At 38.5% G+C, this 22,911-nt stretch overlaps 1 protein-coding gene across 4 annotated transcripts in view; it reads right to left on the minus strand.

Annotated features, from left to right (window-relative positions):
• The window catches only part of TTC7B (tetratricopeptide repeat domain 7B), a 130,878-nt gene that overhangs the window by 68,760 nt on the left and 39,207 nt on the right, over positions 1–22,911 (minus strand). For all 4 annotated transcript variants that reach the window (XM_048485191.1, XM_048485192.1, XM_048485190.1 and 1 more), the window contains 4 exons: positions 11,301–11,379; positions 10,763–10,935; positions 5,013–5,076; positions 2,655–2,792 (listed from right to left, as the gene is read on the minus strand). In XM_048485191.1, coding sequence (XP_048341148.1) covers positions 2,655–2,792; positions 5,013–5,076; positions 10,763–10,935; positions 11,301–11,379 — 454 coding nt within the window. The remainder of the gene's footprint in view (positions 1–2,654; positions 2,793–5,012; positions 5,077–10,762; positions 10,936–11,300; positions 11,380–22,911) is intronic.

The following is a 22,911-nucleotide window of genomic DNA, read 5'->3' on the forward strand; positions in this document are numbered from 1 at the left end:
GTCTTTGTAACATCCAAGTTGAATTAATATAACATGCTCTTTATAGGGGCAACCTTTGAAGGCAGTTTAGAAATTTCAACCAGTGCATAATGCAGCACCTAAGAGGCTGCCTGGGATTGGCCATGACTAGCCTTTCCCTCCAAGTTGTATCACTACCAGCAGCTACCAGTTGGTTTCTGGGTACATTTTAATGTACTGATTTAAGACCGTGACCATTCTTGAAGCAAGATATCTGAAGGCCCTATATTGCCCAGATAATTAACTCACTGACATAAAACTGGTATACATGTGAGCCAGAGCTTTTTCTGTGGTAAGCCCAGGCTTTCCCTCAAAAAGGAAGCATATTTGGCTTTTTTACTGAAGGTCTCTGGAGAGTAGTAAAACCTGTGTGCTTCTCAAGGGCTTTTAATCAAACTTTACACTTAACTTCCTGGAGAGGGATTTATACTTGTTGATGGTCTTCATTTGAATCTTCATCACCTGTGTAACGCTTGCTGAGGAGTTCATTTTACTAATATGACACTGTTGGAGGCTTTTTAAAAATATAATTTTGGGATCTTTTTATCACTGTTTAATTTTAATCTTATGAATGCTATTTTTAGAGGCCTGCAAATGATGCCTGGAGATGCCTGCATTATGAGAATCTGGCTATTAATGTTCTGTTAACTATTTAAAACTTACATGCTACCCCAATTGTTCTTATGGCAGAAGGCCAGGATATAAAATTCTTAAATAAAAGTATCACTTATATGTATGTTACTATCAGAATTCAAAAAGAAACAAAGGAAATGAAGAACAATAATAATGAAATTTGTGAGCAAGCAAGTTAGGAAAAAGGAGGAACATATTTAGTGTTTGCGAGGAACAAGGCAATAAAACGCAAAAAAATATTTATAAATTCTGTTTGGTGAGATCTAAGAATTGGATCATGTGATACACCAAAAATGTAACTTTCAACAAACTCTTACAGAAATGTTTAGCGTTACCTGGTAGAAACCAACACCTGCCAAAATAACAGGACTCTATTGTTTTACCCACTGTGAATGCTGTCATTCTATAGAACAGAACAAGATTACAAGCTACACAGAAGCTACTGAATTACAAGAACACAATGAAAGAAATTCAAACTGTTTTTCTGTATCGCAGCAGTGATTATTTCTCACCTAAGCTTTGAATCACTATGGTGATATTCATAAAATAAAAGGTCAGATATATGATGACTCATTGTAGCAGCGAAGCACAGAAAGCCTACCAAAGTAGCATGGTTAATAAGAAGAGTGGCAGCCTTTGAAGCCCTTTGCCTTCAATGGACAGATGGGGGAACTCTGCTTAGGGCTGAACAGTAAATCTCTCATCTTTTCATCAACCTGGTGTAGTGGTTAAGAGCAGGTGGTGTCATGCCCCCACAGAGCCTTTGTTTATTTCCCCTTTAGTTTCCCCACAGTTAGTATGGGTTTAGCTATGTTTTGTACAGTATTCAGTGGGAGGGAACCGAATTTAGTTCTGTCCCTTTAAGAAGCCCTAGGGCTGGTGTTCTACGGCAGTTATTACCCAGCAACCTGTCTGATTTGGCAGTTAGGGGCCAACGGAAGCTGGGTGACAGCAGCAGTTAGGTGCCAACGGAAGCTGGGTGGCAGCAACAAGTTAGACAGTCAAAGATGTTATAGATTCACAGTATTTAAGTTAAACAGTTATAGATGTTATAGTCTCACAGTATTTACAATAAATTCCAGACTCCAGAAAGTTTCTGCAACAAAGTAACCTTTATTTAGTTAGACCCGGGAGGAGTCAGGGTCTGTCAACATTGTTACAATTAAAGCTTTAAGTATTGAACTGTTAACTGAGTCAGTGAGTCTTACATTCTGCTTTGGCCGGGTGCAGGCACCTAAATAACCACCTGGGGAGCAGAACAGGTGGACTCTAATCTGGAGAACCAGGTTTGATTCCTCACTCTTCCACTAGTCACAGTTAGTTCAGAACTCTCTCGGCCCCACCTACCTCACAAAGTGTATGTTGTGGGGAGAAAAAGGGAAAGGAGTTCGTAATCTGCCTTGAGTCTCCTTACAGGAGAGAAAGGTGGGGTATAAATCCAAACTCTTCTTCTTTGTTTAGAATTTGCTCACGCATTTCACTACCAAATTATGGACTTTTATGTTGGCCAAGCACTATGCTGTAATCTCTCAGATAGAAATACTGCAAACTTTTGTGTTATTTCTTCAGCACCTCCTCTTTATTCATTATGTCCTTACCTTTAAAATCTAAGTAGGATCATTTGCATATCCCGCCAGCAATTTGGTACTCAATGAATATTAATTTCTCCTAGATAAACCGTAATGTGCCACTGAATGATACTATTTAATCAGTGGCAACTATGCTGCATTTAAGTCGTACATTAGAAGAATACATTTGGACTTTTACCTGCGGGAACTATGAGCTGTTTTATACTCTTGGTATCTCCACTAAGCAGTAACCGTTACCTGTGAAACCGGTAGAAGGAAGCAGTAGAAAAAAAATCCTGCTATGTCCATGAAAATAAATTAATGTTTATAATGTGACCTACATTGTTCCATACAACACTGAATTGATAAACTCTCTATATCTTAACAATTGTCACTTAGGTGAATTTAAATCCTTGGTAAGTTTTCAAAGCCTACCTCTGACAACATTTCATATTGTCCTCTTCTTCCTAGGGCAATGGTAAGCAAATCGTAAACTACAGATGCGCTCTGCAAACTGATAATGCGATCGTTTCTGTGTTCTGGTATTCTGCTCAATACAGCATCACGATTAGCCTGAAAAATGATACCAAAAATAAGGATAAACATAAAAAGGTGGAGTATTTCCAAGGTAGATAGAGGCTGAAAAATCCAGAGACGGAAGCCAGGTAATACAGTTTATTAGGACCAAATGTCTGAGTGTGCAAGTGTCTGAGTTCTAAAGAACTCTGTATCAGGTTACACCTTTGGCTTTTGGAGGAGACGAAGGGTATTCCCTAAAAGGCTTCCCATGGCTTTTGGGCACAGTCAAAAGGATCAGAACACCAAAACAACCACCACCACCACTCTGCTTTATGGTCTCAGAAATGCAAATCCAAACTTTCCTTGCTAGCCTCCAAAAGCAAGATAAAGATATTGTATACAAAAAAATTAAATATAAAATCAAAACATGAACATCTTTTGAACAACAAGAAATTAGGCACACCAATTGCAGCATCGACATATACCCCAAAAATGAGTGATCATTTAAGTACCCTATATACTCATGTATAAGTCGAGGCACCTAATTTTACCACAAAAAACTGGGAAAACTTATTGACTCGAGTATAAGACTAGGGTGGGAAATGCAGCAGCTACTGGTAAATTTCAAAAATAAAAATAGATACCAATAAAAAATGTTTTTAAATATTTATTTCAAAGAAAAGCAGTATGGTATCAACAATAACTTTAAAAGTTCTGAAGTGGAATATATAACTCTCACAGACAGTATCTCTTCAGAGTTTCATAGGGAAGATGCTCAACAAGATCCCCCTTTTAAAAAGTCCCTACAGGTTGTCCTTCAACACGGATAGCTTATCATTACACAGTGAAGATGTTTGGCAGCCGCTGCCTCAAAGCAAGTCTTTTTTGCAGGTCTGCAAGCTCAGCCGTTCACTTGCATATAAGTCGAGGGGGGCTTTTTTCAGCACAAAAAATGTGCTGAAAAAGCAGACTTATACACGAGTATATAAGGTAAACAATCAAAATACAAGTATCCTCAAAAATGTTAAAGATCCAGATGGAACATGTATTTTATTGAAGATTAAATTACCAGATGGCAAGAGTTACACATTGGCATCTTTATGCCCCACTTTTCTTGCTAGAGTGATGGAGCTGCATTTCTTAAGGATGGTTGTGCCTCAAAATCAATCACCCTAAATGTCCAAAATGAATGAGAAATGGAAGGAAGCTGTAAACAAATGGAAGGAAGCGGAACAGCCTTTCTCCACAAGAAGGACAGCAGCACATATGCTACCTCTGTGTATCTGCCTAGTAGAGTCAATAAGCATTTCTTAAAACACTTCTCTGTTTATGGTTTCTGATATACATTAGTTGGAAGTTTATTTTTATCTCCTGCCACATTTGCTTATTCAGCACCTACTATATGTTGTACCAGTAAGACATTCTCTTACTAGAAAAATGAAATTATTTCTGCTATTTATAGTCTACCTTTCTCACAGGGACGAAAGGTGGACTACACAGAATGAGTCAATGTGATCAACAAAATGGGATTTTCCCATTTGTAGAAGTCTGGAACCAACCAGAAATCTAAAAGAGAGAACTGAAGCATACCATAAGTATTCACATGAAGCATTAAGCAGTGCAAAAACCACGTACTAGGATCCTCCTTACAGTAATCTATACACAGTAATATAGACCACAGTCCCTCCCAATCATTTGTCCAAGTAACTTTGTGAACTATTTCACAAGTAACTTTGTACAACCCTAATACTAAGGGCCACCATGGAAGTCCAGAGATGCTGCACAAAGGCAGAAACTTGCAAACCATTTGGATGTCTCTTGCCTTGAAAACCCTACAGGGGTTTCCATAAGTCAGCTGCTATTTAATTGCACCTTACATACAAACAAAGGCCAACTACTTATTACTTGGGAACCCTTGACTGGATTTCCCGAAATGCTTCTAAGTTATGGGAGAGGGAAACTGTAATGTGAATCAGTGTCCTTCTGTTGGGATGCAAAACGGTTAACTCTTCCTTCATCCCCACCCTTTTCCCAATAGAAATTCACTATACCAGACAACCAATTAGACTCAAAAGGGGAAAAGAAATACAGGAGCCCTTGTTGTAGTTGCCCCCCCCCCCCAAAAAAAAACACACCTATGTACAGCTTAATGGGTTACTTTTACCAAGGAAATGGTATAAGAAAAAAGGATAAACACAGATGTTTCCATAATAAAAGAAGCAGTACAAGCAAATGTACTTTAAATGAAATTAATTTTAAAGAACTCTTACTCACCATAGATTCACTGATCAGCAGCAGCAAAAGAGCTTCTTCGGTATTCTCTTGAGGACAGAAAATGCTGTTAAAAATTGAGTATTTATTACCTTAAAATAAAGGTTGTTTTAAATTTTTATATGTAAATTTAGCTGCTGTGCCACATTCAACCCTAATAACAATTTACAAGCACACAATGTATTGGCAGTGTACATAACAGCACATGTACCTATTTTGATTCTCGCAACAGCAAATCAAATTACAACAGTAAAGGTTACTTTGAAAAGATGCTTGCATGTGTTCTCCACAACGATAGAGCAGTATCAGGATTAAAAACAAGCAACCCAGTTTGCTACTTTGACAGCTATAACAATGACCCAATGAGTACAAATACCAAAGTCACTGTGACCCCATATTGTTGGACTGTAAGTAATCAATGGACACATTCAGTGGTTTGACGAGTTTCCTGGATTTTCATGAGACCTCTCACATTCAGATCACAATAGCTACCACCCATGTTCTTAACAAAATTGATTCCATCTGATTTCATGTTGTATAATTTTCCTTTTTTTCTTTTTAAGAATTGCTGAAATGCCAGTCCATTTTCTATGTGTCTTTAACACTACTGTGAATGTTTGAGTCTCCTGTGTTTAAAATGCTATGTTCATTGTTGTTTAGAATATGTCACAATGCTGTGTTAACTGATTCTATGTCTATTGATGTTATGTTTTCAGATGGTTGTTATTTATTGTTATGATTATTGATATCGTCATTTTGCAGCTGTTGTTCACCGCCCTGAGCCCTCCAGGGGAGGGCAGTATATAAATCTAATAAACCAAACCAACCAAACTAAACAGACTGCTCCTATGTAAGATATAGAATAGATCCTTAAGGATGAAAATGCCAACAAAGGCTACAAGGAATTCTCATCCTTCTGCATAGACTGAACAGGGCTTTTCACCCATCCTATATTACTGACAGGATTGAAGCTAGGGGGCCACTCCTCCCAGAAAGCATCATACTCCATTTCTGAATTCCCAACTTTAATTTGCAAAAAAGTAAGTCTCTAGTCCTTTTGGCTGTAAAATTTAAGGGGGAAAGGTGGGAGGGAGTGTGGGAGGGGCAGCTATTAGCCAGTTGGAGCCAAATCAGTTAACTCCTGCCTGACCACATTCAGTCTCTTCAGCTCTTTCCCTTCCTCTCTGTGCTTTTTTTTTTTTTTTTTGCTTGATTACACAGTCTCAGGGTTTCTCCGCCATTTGCAGTGAGACCTAGGTGGAGCCAGGAACAGAAAAACCAATGTCTAGTTTCACTGAGCATATCTGGTTTTAATCATTAATTGCAAAACTCCATGCTGAAACTTGCCTGAGTAAAAGAATGCACATACTTATATATACAGAATGCCTTTTACTCAGAAATGAACAGCCACTTTAATGTTCCTCATCTACTCCCCCACCCCGCCTCCGGTCAAATTAAAGAACTGAAGAGGTATTATGTTTAGATAGGTTTAAACTCTGGAACCCTGCCCAATGGAAATTAACAACAGAAGGTCAAAGAGCTGAGGAAGTGTAATATCCAGGCTGCTTTAAGCTCCACCATTCTCAGGAGACAAAAATAAGATAATTAGGATGGTCTAAATAAAATTGTTCCAAAAATAATCAATTGCCTGAATGCAGACACTGCTTACCCTTTGAAAACGTGCCAAGTGTTTTATACTCCCTACACAGTAGGGCTGTCATGTTCCTGCTGGGAGCGGGAGATTTCATGTCCCGAGTGGCCTTGCCCACTGGCCTGCTAACCCCGACAGGATAAAGAAAAAAAACCTCATGGGCAATATGTTACTAAGTACTAGGAAAACCAGGAAGTGATGTCAAGTCTCTTTAGAATTTGCCAGAAACAGTATAGTAAGATCATAGCATTTTTGGCAATTCCTAGAGAGGGCTGATATCACTTCCAAATGTCTGTGTGTGATGTCACTTCTGGGTTTTCCTGTGACATCACATTGTCACTGACAGCTGCCCCCACACATCCCCACCCCACCCGATCTCCTACTGGTTTTCAGACCTGGCAACTCTACTGCATGGTAATCTAAATCTATCTATTAGGGGGAAATGTCTAAATCGGAATTTGTAGGCAGGAGTAACATAGGAATTTCCCATTAATTAAGACACTGAACAATTGCAATCCCAATCCATCCACCTCAGCCTAAAGTCTTATGCCATGCAATGTATCTTGAGAAGAACACGGATATGCTAATTACCTCAACCAACAATTTCATCCTATGGTCACAAGCAAACATTTCTCAGGATAGCTAATGGTGTGCCATGTTGCAGACAGATGACTTTCAAAATTTCTATGCATACCAGCTTGTGGAGCTGCGCATGAACTTTGAAGATAAGAGGAAGTAGTGGGCACCAAAGCTCAATTACATTTAGTGCAAGTTACTTTTGTTTACTGGTAAATGGTCCATCTGTTCAAAGCTACATAATTGAGACTACACACAGATACACTGTGGTGTATTCCTTATAGTATATGGAATGAACACTCAGAGATGGACAATTACCAGAAACTTTATAACCACAGGAAAAAATTATCTCCCCCCTCCTTTTATTTCTGCAAAAAGTCTGGAAATGTATGGGGAAATACTGAAACATATGCAATATTTTCTTTCCTTAACTTTTTTTGCTGACTGAACATAAAATACATCATTTATAACTTAGTGCAAAAAATTGTACTATTTGGAATACATATGGAATTTGAAAGCAGAAATATCTTCATTTTCTATAAGAAAAACATCTAAGAATACTTAATAACAGAGACATAGCAAGGGGGAAAAGCACCCGGTGTGTCCCACCCCCTCCTCGGAGCTACGCCTCTGCTTAATAAGAAGGAGTTGCTAAGAGCTGCACTATTGCTGCTGTAGCATTGGTAGCTTAACTTTCACCATCTGCCAGGTAGGGAAAAATAAAAGTTAAAGGTAGAAAACAAAATTATATAACAAACAAAAAAAGTTCGTTATGTGGACAGAAACACTCTCATACTTCATCACACTTCTTATGTTCTTACAGTTGGGCTATTATCAAATTAGGATATTCAGAGAAAACACTGAATTCTTTAATAATATATTATTACACACAGAATATTAATTGTTGCGAACACTGCATTTAAACAAAAACTATTTGTGTATATTGTATATAAGAATGATCATTAATACTGTACAGAATAATTGCTGATACTGTAGACTGCCTTACACACACACACACACACACACACACACACACACACACACACACACACACACACACACACACACACACACACACACATTCCTAATACACATTTTGTATGCAATCCTGTCTTTTATTTCCCTCATTTTTTTCCCAGTGCTCAACAAAATTTCCCTGCTAAAATTTTGTCTCAGAAACATTTCACTCATTCTAAAGAGAAAATATTACAGGAGTTTCTTTTCAATGCTGCCCCCAAATTCCCACTGTTTCTACTGGAAAAATTGGGGAAAGTCCTGGGGGAAAAGAGGGCTTTTAAACCCACTTTTTTCTGACACTTTACATCTCTAATAATACTACTGGTATTAACATATGTGTTCAACGTGACAGAACAATGACCCACCCCATGAGACTGCTAGACGCTCTCCACCCTCCAATGGTATCAGGCCAATGACTCTCAGGGTCAGTTGGGGTTTGGCAACTCTAACCCCCAACCCGGGTGTACTCATGCCTCCTTACTATAACATTTTTGGCTTGGGGCTCGACTAACAAGTGTCAGAGAAAGTGCAGTCCAAAAACAGTTCCTTCAATACACTGGTTCATGTTTCTTCCTCAAAAATATTAATAAATATCAAGGCATGCATTTATTTAATACCTCTCATAAGGACTCAATGCAGAAAACAAAACTTCCTAATGCAAGAAATTTCACAAGAACAATTATTTCATTGGGTAGTTTTTGAAGCTTCCTAAAACGAAACACTTCAATATTCTACCCTATGTATGTATAATTCATTATATCAAAAAGTCTGATAGGACACCATGTCCACAGTACTAAATGAAAACAAAGCAAATCCAATGAGCTGCAGCAGGTGCACTTATATGTACAAAAAGCAAATCTCATAGCTTTGAAACATCTCTCCCTACAGCCTGTTATAAAATTTCCACATTGGTCAAAATGACTTACATTATTAAAGCTATGGGAGCAGACACTAATGTAAGATTAATTTTTGTACTGAGTCTTTGGTTTATTCTCAAGAAACATGTTCATCCAGTGTTTTCTTCACCGCTAACGAGGAAGTGGGACCAGCGTCATGATTTTCACTGTTCTCCCACTACTATCAAATAATAAGCAAACTAAAGTTACAAGTTAGCTTCTTTTTAAATTTTGTCACGTTTCTATAACCACTGAAAGTGTAACTGTTTTATCTTATGTAATTCAACACTTTTGGGACTCTGTATTACCCACATGGATCACGAAAGGCTCAACGGGGAAATATGGGATTACCTAGGTCTGGAACTCAATTGAGAATTGTAAAGCAGGGCCGCAGAGTAATCTGCAACAGATGGTTGCCAGGTGAACATCTGTGCAGTCTCACACGAGAACCACATGTGCCCAGGCCAGGTGCAGAACTTTCTGGAGTTTATCTCAGCACAAGACCACACTTTCTCCTAGTCTGCTTTTCCTGACAGACAGCACACTGCCCTATCATCATCCCAGTGTTCTACAGTGTCAGAATAGAAATCCAGAAGGTTTCAGGGGGAAAGGCTAAAGTCCATGATTGTAAAAGGACTATGATACTGCAATACTGACTGGAACAACTGACAACAGAGAGGGAAACATATCATCATGTTTGCACTTTTCCACATTGGCCAAGTATTGTAATGCTTTATCCTGTTGCTCCAGTACTATAGTATGGTGCATATGCACTAGGAAGCTCATAACCTCCTAGATACTGTACGTTAACAAGGTTGCTTTGTTCCTCCGATGGAAATCTGCTGCTGGTCCCTGGCCTTAAGGACATTAGGTTGGCCTCAACTAGAGCCAGGACTTTTTGGCTCAGGCTTCAGGCTGGTGGAACTTCTCCGTCTGCTGATACCAAAGCCCTGCGGGATCTTACTCAATTCCACAGGGCCTGTAAGACACAGATGTCCTGTCAGGTTTTTGGTTGAGATCACCCATTGTTGTGGTATCCTACTGGCCTTCCAACCACTTACCACCAAACAAAATTGGACAACTGAGTTTAACACAGCGAGCACCTTTTGTTATACGTTCAAACTGTGCGCCTCCCTCCTTCCTGATTACATTTTACTCTCCCAGCTCATCCTCTGGTGATTTAGATAATGTGGGTTTTCCAGACTGAACTGATATGATATTTATCGCCATCAGGGAAGTAATTTAGATCATAATAATTTTAATTGTATTTTAATGTTTATACCTATGCAGTGTTTTTACTGTTTGTAAGCCGCCCCGAGTCTGGCCATGAGCAGATAATATTGGTGATTAATGTATTAATCCATGTCTGTTCATAGAAGATTGTTTACGTAGAGTCAGGAAAAATGTTTTTATTCTGCCTACCAAGGAAGTGGATTTTTTTTCTCCATTTTGGTCTCTTTCACAACAACTCAATTAAGAGACTATTCTACTTTTTAATTATAATTAATTGTAATTATGCTATTTCAAAGCATACTGATCAATCAATTATTTATTTATTTCATTTGATAGAACTGCCTACCCCCATTATTTTAAACATGATTGGCAAAACTTACTTTTCTCCAGAGTATACCCGTGGTCTTCTGCTAAGTGCATAATTTTTAGTGTTTGCACCTTTCCAGAGGGGGTCGTCCAGGGGCGACTGATGAGGAGGGTCATCCAAGGGATTCCAATAACTCTGTTCACACATTCCTCTTAGCAGGATTTCAGCTAATTGCCTTGCTATTGTCTGTTAACAAGGAACAATATTTTTCCCCATTAAGGGTGTAGGGAGGAAAAAACAGATTGCGGAACTAAAAAAATTAATCATATTGCATAAAATTCTGCTCATCAGCATGCAACTTAACAGGCTATTAGTACAAGTCTTTGGGTAAATGTGTCTTCAGCAAAATATGAATTAGTCCCTTTGAATTATTTACTTTTATTTTAATATCAAATTAAAATGTTTGTTGATAACTGAATGTTCCGTAATATTTTTCTTCTAATGTAGCAACAGGATAACAATGCACAAGATATTAATGATTTAAAACCAATTACAAAAATTCTTATTAACTATAATTAGATGCAATTATTTGTAGGCATAAAAAAACTTACCATTCGGAGATTTTGTGTAGTTCTTGTTTCAACAGCTCTTAGAATCTCTCTAAATCTACCGACTCCTCTTGTCAAGTTCCTGTACATATACATAGAATTCAACAATATTTCCAGCTAATACATCAACATTTAATTCTTTTAAAATGTATGGTTTTTTTAAGATAGTGAACATTTTAAACATAGTGAAATGAGATTCTTTATCCACTTGCAGAACAATATATTTTCTCTTAGAAGAATAAAATTACAATTTAGTTTCACTTATTACACAATGTAACATATATTTCCAGGAAAGATGAACATAACTGCAGAACCAGAATCTTCCACGAAAGTCGCTTATGAAGATCAAAAGCTACCCCCTTTCCAGGTAAGAAGTTAAAACAACTACAAAGTTCAACAGACATAAACTGGAAAAACGAAAAAAAAAGGATGATAAACAGCTTTCTGGAAAGCAGTTTTAAAATAAACTATTTTTTTTCAACAGTGAAGGGTCTTAAAATATAGATAAGGGTAGCTGAGCAGAAGGGAATCACATACTTTAATTCACTTTACTTCCTTCTAGTGAAAACAGACCTATTTACTCTTTCTTTCTCCAAAATCAAGCACTCCAATTTCTACTAAACTAAGGGAAATAAACGAAGGACCGAATGAGGCCCAAGACGTGCATGTCTGAATCCGTATAAAAATGACCTTCTATAGAAAAACGAGCCTTCAAGATATTAACACAGAAGACCACGGTTTGCAGTTAGAAAACAAGGTTGGAAGAGAAAACAGATCTTGATAGGCATCTTCCCGATCAAGCTGCAGTTTGTGACTTCGTCAACAGCCTGCCAAAATGTGAAAATCCTCCAAGGTTCACTATAACCCACAAACTGATGCAAAATACCATATGTTATTCTGCATCCATGCCTACTAATATACAAATCATTATTTTGTACATTTTGTAGAGGATCGAATGTGATGTAGTAGCTAGTATGTTGGATTAGAATCTGCAAGAACAAATTCAAATACTCACTTAGCCATGGAGATAGTTTCAGGTGGGTAGCCATGTTAGTCTGTAGCAATAGTAGAACAAAACTGGAGTCCAGTGACACCTTAAAGACAAATTTTGCTGCAATGCTTTGCTGGACTTCAAGCTGCTATTGGACTAGAATTTTGTTCCACTGGACTACTGGACTAGAATTTTGTTCCACCAGAATCATCCCTGGAACCTATATGACTCAAACTGTAGTCCTATTTTAATGCCCTTTTCCAGTTGAGATTTATGTATTCTTTTCTCAAATTATGACTACCGGTATTTAGCTGGTCTAAATAGTCAGCAACACTGCCCTTCCTTACAGAAAGTTCTGGACAACTGTAGCTGGATATCATGTATGTTGACTTAGAGGCAAGTTCCAGATTAATAGGACTTGCTTCCAAATATGTGATTACAGAACTATAGTCTTAATCTTCAAGTAAGTAATCTTGTTTAGTATCTTTGAGCATATACATAGAAAGACAAACAGAAATCTGTTTCATGTCTGTAAGCAGAGATATACAAATTGCATAACAAAATGTTTTGCATTATGCTCCAAAATTGTGTAAAAGGTCATTTGGTTGCAAACCAGAAAGTTTCAATCAGCAGGCTCTTAGTCACATCACGGAAGTGAGAGCTAGTTCTACTTTTTAATCCTGGATTAAGCTGGCAAGGGATATATTACTACTGAGGAAGGTTGTCCAAAAATGTGGTTTACCACAGAATGCGTTCTGCTGTTGCTGTATATTTGTTAATATATGTACTGGGAGTCTGGAGAAATTGTCAACAGACCAGAAGACAAGCTTCTATTTCACTCCAAACCTGTACAACGGGAGCCACTGGGCACGCGGGTCGACTGAACTTTTGCTGAGCTTAATAATAGGCATGACAGTGAGCTGGTTAGAAAGTAGACCCAAAAACAGGCAAACTTTGATCTATTGGACTGAAATATTCTCCCGAATGTGATCTATTTTGTGTACTGATGTTGTATGAGTAATTTATGTCATAGGAAGTTTGCATGATTTGCACTTTTCACATTTTCAGTTCACTAATAAATTATTACACTAGAGCTTAGAGCCTAAGTACATTTGGCAGCCAGGGTACGGTGGCTTTTCTGTTTCTAGTTATTAATTGGTATAGTGACCAGATTGTATGCATAGTTGTACATGAATCATAATGAATTTTGTAAAAAAAAAATAGGAAATGGATTTAAATTAGTCTTTTTCTTGATGTTTTAAGTTAGTACACTTTCAGTTTGCCTTTCAGCTTAATTGTTATGAGTATGGATCTGTTTTTTCCAAACCCGGTAAGGTTTCTTCCATAGTCTGCAGAACTCATGCACCGGATCACAACATCTGATTATTTGGTCTCATTTAATTTCCACACACATTGCATATATTCAGTCAAGCATCTACTCAAAAGTCAACCACTGTTACAGCAGAAGAAACATTTTCTTAAATATCAGTCTTGCATTGGCCCTATGATGGCAAGCTACGGAACGTGGTTGAATGGTTACTTGCCCATTCCACAGAGTTGTTTTGGAACAGAAAAACAATGTGTGGGGGGAGGGAGGAGAAGTCCCTTCTCCCTCTATGCTCCAGGGGTCCCTACCAGAATTAGGCCCCCACAATTCCCATTCCTTAAAAATGACAGGCTGTTCCACACAGACTCAGGAATACTATATCATCTGGTGGGAATAGTACACAAAAGCATACTCACATCCTCCGCTCTGGAATGTGAACACTCCTCTATAAAGCTATAACCACCCTTACCTGAAGCTAAGGCTGACCAGGATTTTTACTTAGACTGTGATCTAAAAACAGCTTCAGAGCAAGACTTTCAGATCTCAGGCTATCCTTTATTGTTGGTTTGACAACAGTACTAATGTTAACGCAGGCAGGAGAAACCCATGCTCCAGAAGAGAGAAGGTGGCAGGTAATGTAATCTTGCAGCCTTCTCCCAATTCTTCAACCATGATAAAAAGAAGAAAACACAATGCCAGCAATAACCAGAGTCATGTACTCTAGATCTCTCAATAAAATACTCAAGTATAAATAAAAATCCTCTTTTATTGTCAGAGAACAACACATTAAAAGGGACTTCAAATACAATGGCCAGTATGTTTTGACAGAAAGTCTTCCTCAGGGGAGACTATGAATATCAGTAAAGAAAAAAAATAAAAATTAGAAAACTATGAAATTCAATGGACACAGATGAAGCTAATTTTAAAAGCACAAAATTAATAAATAGCTAATAATGTATCATGAAATCCTTTGAACCTCAGTATATTAATTCAGTACTTTAATATCCTTATATAAAGTATTTAAATTACAGAGGTGGGGGGGCGTAAATCCCTCACTGGATGCGACGTGGGCTTGTACTGAGGGGGCCCATCTCACTAGCGTAAGGGGTATTCCCACTCATGGAGGGGCTCCCACATCTCCAGGGGTGCCACGGAGCTCTGCAGTGCACGCACTCAGACAGCTGTGGTGCCCACCTAGCGCAGAACTGTGCCCCAACGGGGGAGGGGGCATTCGAGCTGTGGGCCCAGGGATGGAGCTATGGGATTTCCAAGGGGAAGGAGGATTTTGTGGTTTTCCTCCTGCCCGGGTTGCCAGGGAACCTGATAGAAGGAATGCAGCCATATTTTCCCTAGCTGCCATGCTCTCCTGCTCCCATTTGGATTGGGCTGTAAGATTTATCAACCAGACATTTATTATTCAGGTGGCAGCGGAGGGAAAACAAGCCAGAGCTCAGAAGGTATATGTCTCTTGTTCTCTTCTTCATTCCTCAGTTCTCCTCATGCTCTTCTTTCACCCTGCTTCAGCCCATGACAGATTGGTCTCCCCCTTTGAGAATCAACCTACCAGTCTCCTCTTTCCTAAAACTCTCTCTTTCTCTGGCTCAGGCTTCCCCTCCCCAAGCGGTGCTGTTACTGGATTTCATTTTCAATGCAGCAATAAACCTGCATCTAGCCTGTATAACTTCCAAATATGAACAAGAACCTACATAGTGTCAGAAAACTGGCCAAATGAAGGGTTTTAACAAGCTAACTTTGAAACCTTAGCTCAAAATTATGCTTGCTACCAGGTCAGATATTGTGAGCATGAGGGATTTATCCATCTGTTATCAATGCTGTGTGCATGTCTCATCTGATGAATAGGTATGTCACCTAGGAATAGTTCTTCATCTGGTGTCTATTCTGGGGAGAGGAAGGGAAGGCGATTGTAAGTCTCTTTTCAATACATGTGCTTTGGTAGTAGCCCAGAGTGTTCTTTGTCAGTCACCTTCAGCTACCTCCATTCCCAGACAATTAGAATGTTGCCACAGTAATTCATAGCTTTATATCAATACCTTAATGTGCTTTGCATTGGGCTGCCCTTGCAGACAGTCTGAATCCAGTGCTAGCAAAGAATGCCACTCACTGCCTGCATGGTATGGTGGTCAAGAGGAGCTTTGGTTTCACAGGTTTGATTCCCCACTCCTCCACATGAGCAGCAAACTCTAATCTGGTGAACAGGGTCTGTTTTTCCTGCTCCTCCACAAGAAGCATGCTGGGTGACCTTGGGCTAGTCACAGTTCTCTCAGAACTCTCTCAGCCCCATCTACCTCACAAGGTGTCTATTCTGGGCAGAGGAAGGGAAGGTGATTGTTAGCCTTCTCTACCTTAAAAGTAGAGAAAAGAAGGGTACAAAAACCAACTGTTTTTCTTATTCTCTTCTTTTTTTGGCAGGTATAGGAAGGTGGTGAATATCCAACCACTGCTGTAACAACCGCAGTGGTTGCCAGTGAATGTCCTGAATATCCCCTTTCCCAATCTTGGATAGGTCAGAGAGTCAGAGTGGTGTAGAGAGGCAGACTCTCATCTGAAAAAACAGGTTTGGGGAAAGCAATTGTAAGCCATTTTGAGACTCCTCAAAGGCAGAGAAAAGCGAGGTATAAAAACCAACTCTTCTTCTTTTACAAGAGCCAGTAAAAGCACAAGGGGGGCTAGCTTCTCACCCTCTCAATATGGCAGCTAAATTTGTTCTCATGGCATACACAGAACTACAGAAAGTACTCCACTGTGTATACGAATATGACCGTTATTACCAGCTGCCTAGTGAGAGCAAGTCTTTGTGTCTGTCTTTTGCCATCAAGTCACAACTGACTCATGGTGATGCCAAAGGAATTTCAAGAGAAGAGACGTTCAGAGATGGTTTGTCATTGACTGCCTCCAAGTCACAACCCTGGTCTTTCTTGGAGGTCTCCCACTCAAAATGTGCCAGGGTTGAGGCTAGCGTGTGAAACTGGTCCAAGGTTACTCAGCAAGTTTCCATAGCAGACTGGAAATTTGAACCCGGGTTTCCCAGATCCTAATCCGACACCTTACACATAACACCACACTGGCTCTTGAGAGAGCATATCTTCAGATATAGCTGCTTTCCCTCCATTCCTTGAAAGGCCTTACTGACAAGGCATTCTCTCTCTGTAAATTTAACCGTCAATGTTCAAAGAAGCATAACTATCTTTTTTGGCCAAATGTGCCATCTTCATATTTTCTGAGAACAGGACTAATGTCAACCTAGCTAGCCAGTCCTCGTTCTTACTGCAGTAGTCTTGTCAGGTTCAAGCCAAGAATCCAATTTGTATTAGATTAAGCTTCATTGTCTTTTATTGTTTTCTGGAAAGGGAAATTTACACGCATATTTCAAAAGATATTCACACCTAATGTTTTAAATTATGACATTTAAAATGAGTTTGGGTAACTAACTGTTATGACTGAGAGCTAAGAATTTTTTTTTTTCAGTACGATGTGTCTAGTTTATCTGAAAGGGGAAGAAAACATTGTTGACATATATAACTAATCTAAGCGCAGAAATGATACTGCCTGGAATCATTGGGAAACAAACTAATTGTGAAAATTTGCCCTGATGGTTCGATTAAATATTGTGCTATATAAGAAAATTGAGACGTCCAAACTGTAAAGATGAGAAATAACTACACTGATTATACAAATCAAAGAGTTACCCAAATGGTATAGTTATATAACTCCGAAGGGGGGGGTTCTACAGCAGTTAATGGTCCAGCGTTTGCACTCCATTTAGCTGGGATGATTTCATTCCAGCATAATAAATAATGATTTATATTATGCCAGAGCACCTGTGACCCAGGCTGTGCAATGAAGTGAGATTAAAATGCATTACAAGTTAGTTAATCAGCACTCTTGTCAGGGCAAAAAGAAAAATGCAGTGTATTGCATTCTGGCATAGCGTTCTGGCTTACATTACTTTTTTTCTGCAGGGCCTCTGCACTGCTTTATTAAACTTCATAATGCTGTGTTACATAATATTTTAAGATCATATTGAAATACTCTAACTTTAACACACATACACACACGCACATATAATGCAATTAATCTGCCAAATTCTACATTCCTACTTCTTGTAGCTCTCTTACTTCTGAAATTTTTTTGGCCCTCCTTTGTACCAGAGAATCAGTCTGATTTTTTCCCTTTTCTTTTAACTTAAAAAAGAAGTGGTGTATATTTATGGTGTTAAAAGATAAATATGTTAATATTATACAATATTGCATTAAAAGAATTGGCAGAAATAATCTCAAAACCACTTGCTATAATCTTTGAGAATTCCTAAAGAACAGAGGAAGTCCCAGCAGACTGGAGGAGGGCTAATATTGTCCCCATCTTCAAAAAAAAAAGGGCGGGAGAGGACCCAGACAATTACGACTCAGTCAGCCTGACATCAATACCAGGAAAGATTCTGGGAAAGATACCAGGAGCAGATCATTAAACAGTCTGTAAGCACTTAGAAGGGAATGCCATGATCACTAAAAGTCAACATGGGTTCCTCAAAAACAAGTCATGCTAAACTAATCGTATCTCTTTTTTTTTATTCGAGTGACAGTCTTGGTAGACGAAGGGAATGCTGTAGATGTAACATACCTTGATTTTAGTAAGGCCTTTGACAAAGTGCCCCATGATATTCTTGCAAGCAAACTACTAAAATGTGGGCTAGAAATGCTACTGCTAGATGGATTTGTAATTGGTTGACTGAGCAAGCCAAAGGGTGCTCACCAGTGACCCATCTTCATCCTGGAGAGAAGTGACCAGATGGGTGCCTTAGGGCTCTGTCCTGGGCCCAGTGCTATTCAATATTTTTATCAATGACTTGGATGATGGAATAGAGGGCATGCTAATCAAATTTGCAAATGACACTAAATTGGGAGCTAATATCCCAGAGGACAGGGTCAGAATTCAAAATAACCTGGACATATTAGAGAGCTGGGCCAAAACAAACAAAATGAATTTCAACAGAGATAAATGTAAGATACTATACTTAGGCAGAAAAAAAACCATACAGATCCCCTTTGGGGATCGGGCGGTATAGAAATTGAATTAATAATAATAATAATAATAATAATAATAATAATAATAATAATAATAATAATAATAATAATAATAATAATAATAATATAGGATCGGTGACACTTGGCTTGACAATAGTACACGTAAAAGGGATCTTCTTGTCTTAGACCACAAACTGAACATGAGTCAGCAGTATGATGCAGGAGCCAAGAAAACCAACACAATGCAAAAGAGTTTCCATTTAAAGTTACAGAGGGTCTAGCTACACGTTGCAGTCAAACATGAACAACAGATCACAGATGAGGGCTGGTTTTTACAACAAAAGTCATTCAAAATCTGCTTCAAATCATCCACGACTACTCATTCCACCCTCCAGAGCAAACACTTGGTACTGCACAGAAGTTAAGGGAAGAGGGGTAACCAATGAAGAAATGGTCAAGTACTCTCATGCACCAGTTCAAAATCCACACCTGCAGTAGTTGCTATTCTTTTTGGTAAAACAGCTGGAGCTCAGTTTCCAACATGTAGTCTACCCCCTGCCTCTTTAAGGAGGAAAACTGATTTGCAAACTATTAGGCAGGCACATGAAAGATTGTGGGAGTTCCTCATAGCATCCAAAACAGGACATAAGCAGGACTATAGCACACAGGTTGCCAGATCAACACTTCAAATAATAAAACCCATTTTGAACATACAATGTCAAAGGGTAGGAGGATATGCTAACATGTAGTTAACACTTCAGATCTTCCCAGTTTTAGTGGGCTTTTTGCCCATTCATTTGGACAGATGGCTTTGTTTACCCTAATCAACTGTATTCAGTGGTATCAACTGAAAGAGAAAATGAATGGGCAGACAGCTGATGAAGCTCAAACTGTATGAACTAGTGCAGCTCATATTTCCTTGATTAATCTATCCTCCTCTACTTGGGTAATTTTATATTCCCCCTAAGCTTTGCTTTTGTTTTCAACAAAGGCTATTTGCTTTACCCAACATAACTCATATGGCATCGATGTTCCATTTCCCAACAAAATACTTTATATGTTATTTTATTCTATGTACTCGATTCAGTTTTAAACTATAAATTGTGTAACGTGGTCTAAAGCTGGAATGAGTTCATTATAACTTTACTGTGTATGATTTTAACAATTTTAAGAGTAACTATTTGGATGGATTTAACAGACTTTGAACCTTGGTCATCAAGCTAGGCTAACAGTCATAGCAGTTGAATCTCCTCCCCAGACCTGCCCCCCAATGCACGCATAAACAGACAGGTAGCATGATTCTGCTAAGAAGCTCCCTGGTTGCTTGATTCCTGAAGCATAAATCTCTAAAATACGTAGAAATAAACTTAGGAGCGGGGGGGATTGGAATAAACTGATGAGCAATGTTTTCAACACTCTTCCAAAGAAAGTGTATGAAAACTTTCAGCAAATTTGTCATTAATTATAAATAGCCTTGATCTCTAGGGGTCTAAAAAAATTAAAAATGCATTAGCAAAATATCTGCAGCTTAGAACTGACGCTTGGTAGCTCTACCAAGTAGTAATGCATGATATCAAGAACTCGGGCCAAGAGAGAGAGAAAACCCAGTTTCAACCTGATCCTTAGAGATGGAAGATGATAAGGTAAAACTTGGTTTTCAACCAAGTACAATTCAATACTTTATGTAGTCCTCAACCTTAATAAAGTCAGTTGCCTTTTGTTATCTCAGTTCATCCACCAACCTCGTATAATGCTTTTTAAAATACAACATATATTTTGAGATGGGTCATTTTACCTCAACTGGTTTGAATGAGAAACTAAAGGTATGAGTGTGGAGAGACGGCACTGTGTAGTAGTTGAGAGTGATGGACTCTAATTTGGAGAACTGGGTTTGATTCCCCATTCCTCCACAGGCAGCCTGCTGGGGGACCTTGGGCTAGTCACAGTTCTCTCAGAACTCTCTCAGCCCCACCTACCTCACAAGGTGCCTGTTGTGGGGAGCAGAAGGTGATTGTAAGTCGCTTTGAGGCTTCTTAAAGGGAGAGAAAAGCAGGGTATAAAACCCAACTCTTTTTTTTCTAAGGATCATGAGGAGACTCCCAAATTCAATTAAAATGATTACTGTATATCTACTGGTATTTAGATCAGAATCTCTTCTCATCATTTGTTGTGAGAAAATAAAACAGAGAATGGAGTATAGCATCTTGTTCATTTTCTTAAATGTCATTTTCATGTGCACAAGAAAAAAAATTATGAAACCAGGGCCTGGTGCATCACCTTTAAATACTGCACCCGCTTCTGTTTCACCTGTGAGAGAAAGAATCTTTCATACCAGGCCCTAACTATACTGCATTCCTCAGTTCATCATATCCTGCATCATTGTCCTTTATATAATGCAGGTAGGAGAAAGTTCCTGGCTCCTCTGTTGATCGACAACAGCATTCTCACAGACCAATAGAAAGCCCTCTTTCTTCTGGACAATAATGGCTCAAGAGAAGTCTTAGAGTTGACTGCCAGGTTCCTCTGTATTGTAATTGCAAGGCGCTGTTAACGTAATTTTTGAAATATTTTATTCAGTTTTTAAATCATCATTTTAGAGGATTTTTAAAAATAGAGATCCCTATTTTGTTATGTTTTTTAATAAATTTGTATTTTTAAAAAGCGTGTCTTATCGTTGCTATCTGAGTGCCATTATAGGTTTCAGTTCATTTAAGAAAAAAATACTGCAAAGTTTGGGTGGACAGTTACTAATACCCCAAAGGAGAGTGGGGAGTTTTCCACTTACATGAATTATGATACATATTTTAGTAGTTAAAGCCTGCCTTTTGTGATCCATCAAAACAATAGGTCAAGTTCATGTCCAACACTACTTATCAGTTAAACAAAAAAAATTTCTGACATTCCATATATTCACAGATAAAGAGTATTTGCAAACATATAGCCACATATCTCAATTATGCTGGCATTTATCAGTTAAGGATCCTAATGGCCAATCACGCTGGCATTTATCAGTTAAGGATCCTAAACCTAATCCTTTTAAAATGTTTGAATGGAGATTCATACTCTTAGGCAAACCATATTTCTGCTGAATTGTCAATGCTGCTCAACAGAATGACTTAATCAGCTTTAAGCCCTTAACGGAGTAGTGAAGTCCTCTTTGTGTGTGTGTGTGTGTGTGTGAGAGAGAGAGAGAGAGAGAGAGAGAGAGAGACAGACAGACAGACAGAGAGACAGAGAGAGAGGGGGGGGGGGATAGATTGCTCAAAGGATGTGTCTAAGCATGCTTAGATCAGCTACTAATACTCAGAGCCCAATACATTTTTAAGTGGGTATGTAGACAGCCTGACTAGCATATACTTTTCTGCACAGGTTATCTGCCCTAGGTTCAATGCTTTTGGGAGTCAGCCCAATGGCTTCCCCACAACATTGCAGAGGATTGTGTACCTCTCAGGTTTTTGCCAGCTTTTCTATGATTTTCCTCAAACTTGGCTTTCCTCAAACTTTTGGAAAGATCACAGTAAAACCTGGATAGCTGCTTGTATAAAATTGATGCTTGTAGAGCATCAGTTTTACATGCACAAAGTCCTAGATTCAACTAGAACATCTCCACTTACAAAGATCGAGTAGTAGTTGAGATCTTATAAAGCCACAGCCAATCTGAATAAACAATATTGACTTTGATAGAACAACTGTCTGCTCCATTTTAAGGTAGTTTCGTGTGCTTATTAAAAGTTTACATCTGTCCAGTATCACTAGCAGAAATAAAATTAGTATGGAGATCTTTGAAGGCTACCTGCACACCTTGAGGGACAGCTGCCCAAACTATTCACATCCACACTGATGGGAAATTAATTTTTTTTAAGGGGAAAAGGAACTCTGGTAAATCACATTACACCATTTGGCAATTCAAATTATTTTGTCCTATGAGAAGAGAAACAGGTAGAAGATGCTAGAAACTCTATCAAACTCATTTGTTTTTATCCTTTTCAGAAACATTAAAAGCCATTGTGGAACATATGTGGGCACTGCATCATTATGAAAGGAAGGAAGTAAAAAATGGAGGGAAAGGGTTTTGTAGACAAAGATCTAATAAAATTGCTATAAGAGGGACTGTCAATTTTTGGACACTTTAGACATGGGTATATATGATACAACACACAGCAAAAGGACATTCCTACATTAACAGATTCAGCTTGTATTTTTTGGACTCTTTACAAGGAAACCAAATTAGGGCATTGGGATGGATCCACTGAT

Source organism: Sphaerodactylus townsendi, linkage group LG02 (genome assembly GCF_021028975.2).
Source record: "Sphaerodactylus townsendi isolate TG3544 linkage group LG02, MPM_Stown_v2.3, whole genome shotgun sequence".
Lineage (NCBI taxonomy): Eukaryota > Metazoa > Chordata > Lepidosauria > Squamata > Sphaerodactylidae > Sphaerodactylus > Sphaerodactylus townsendi.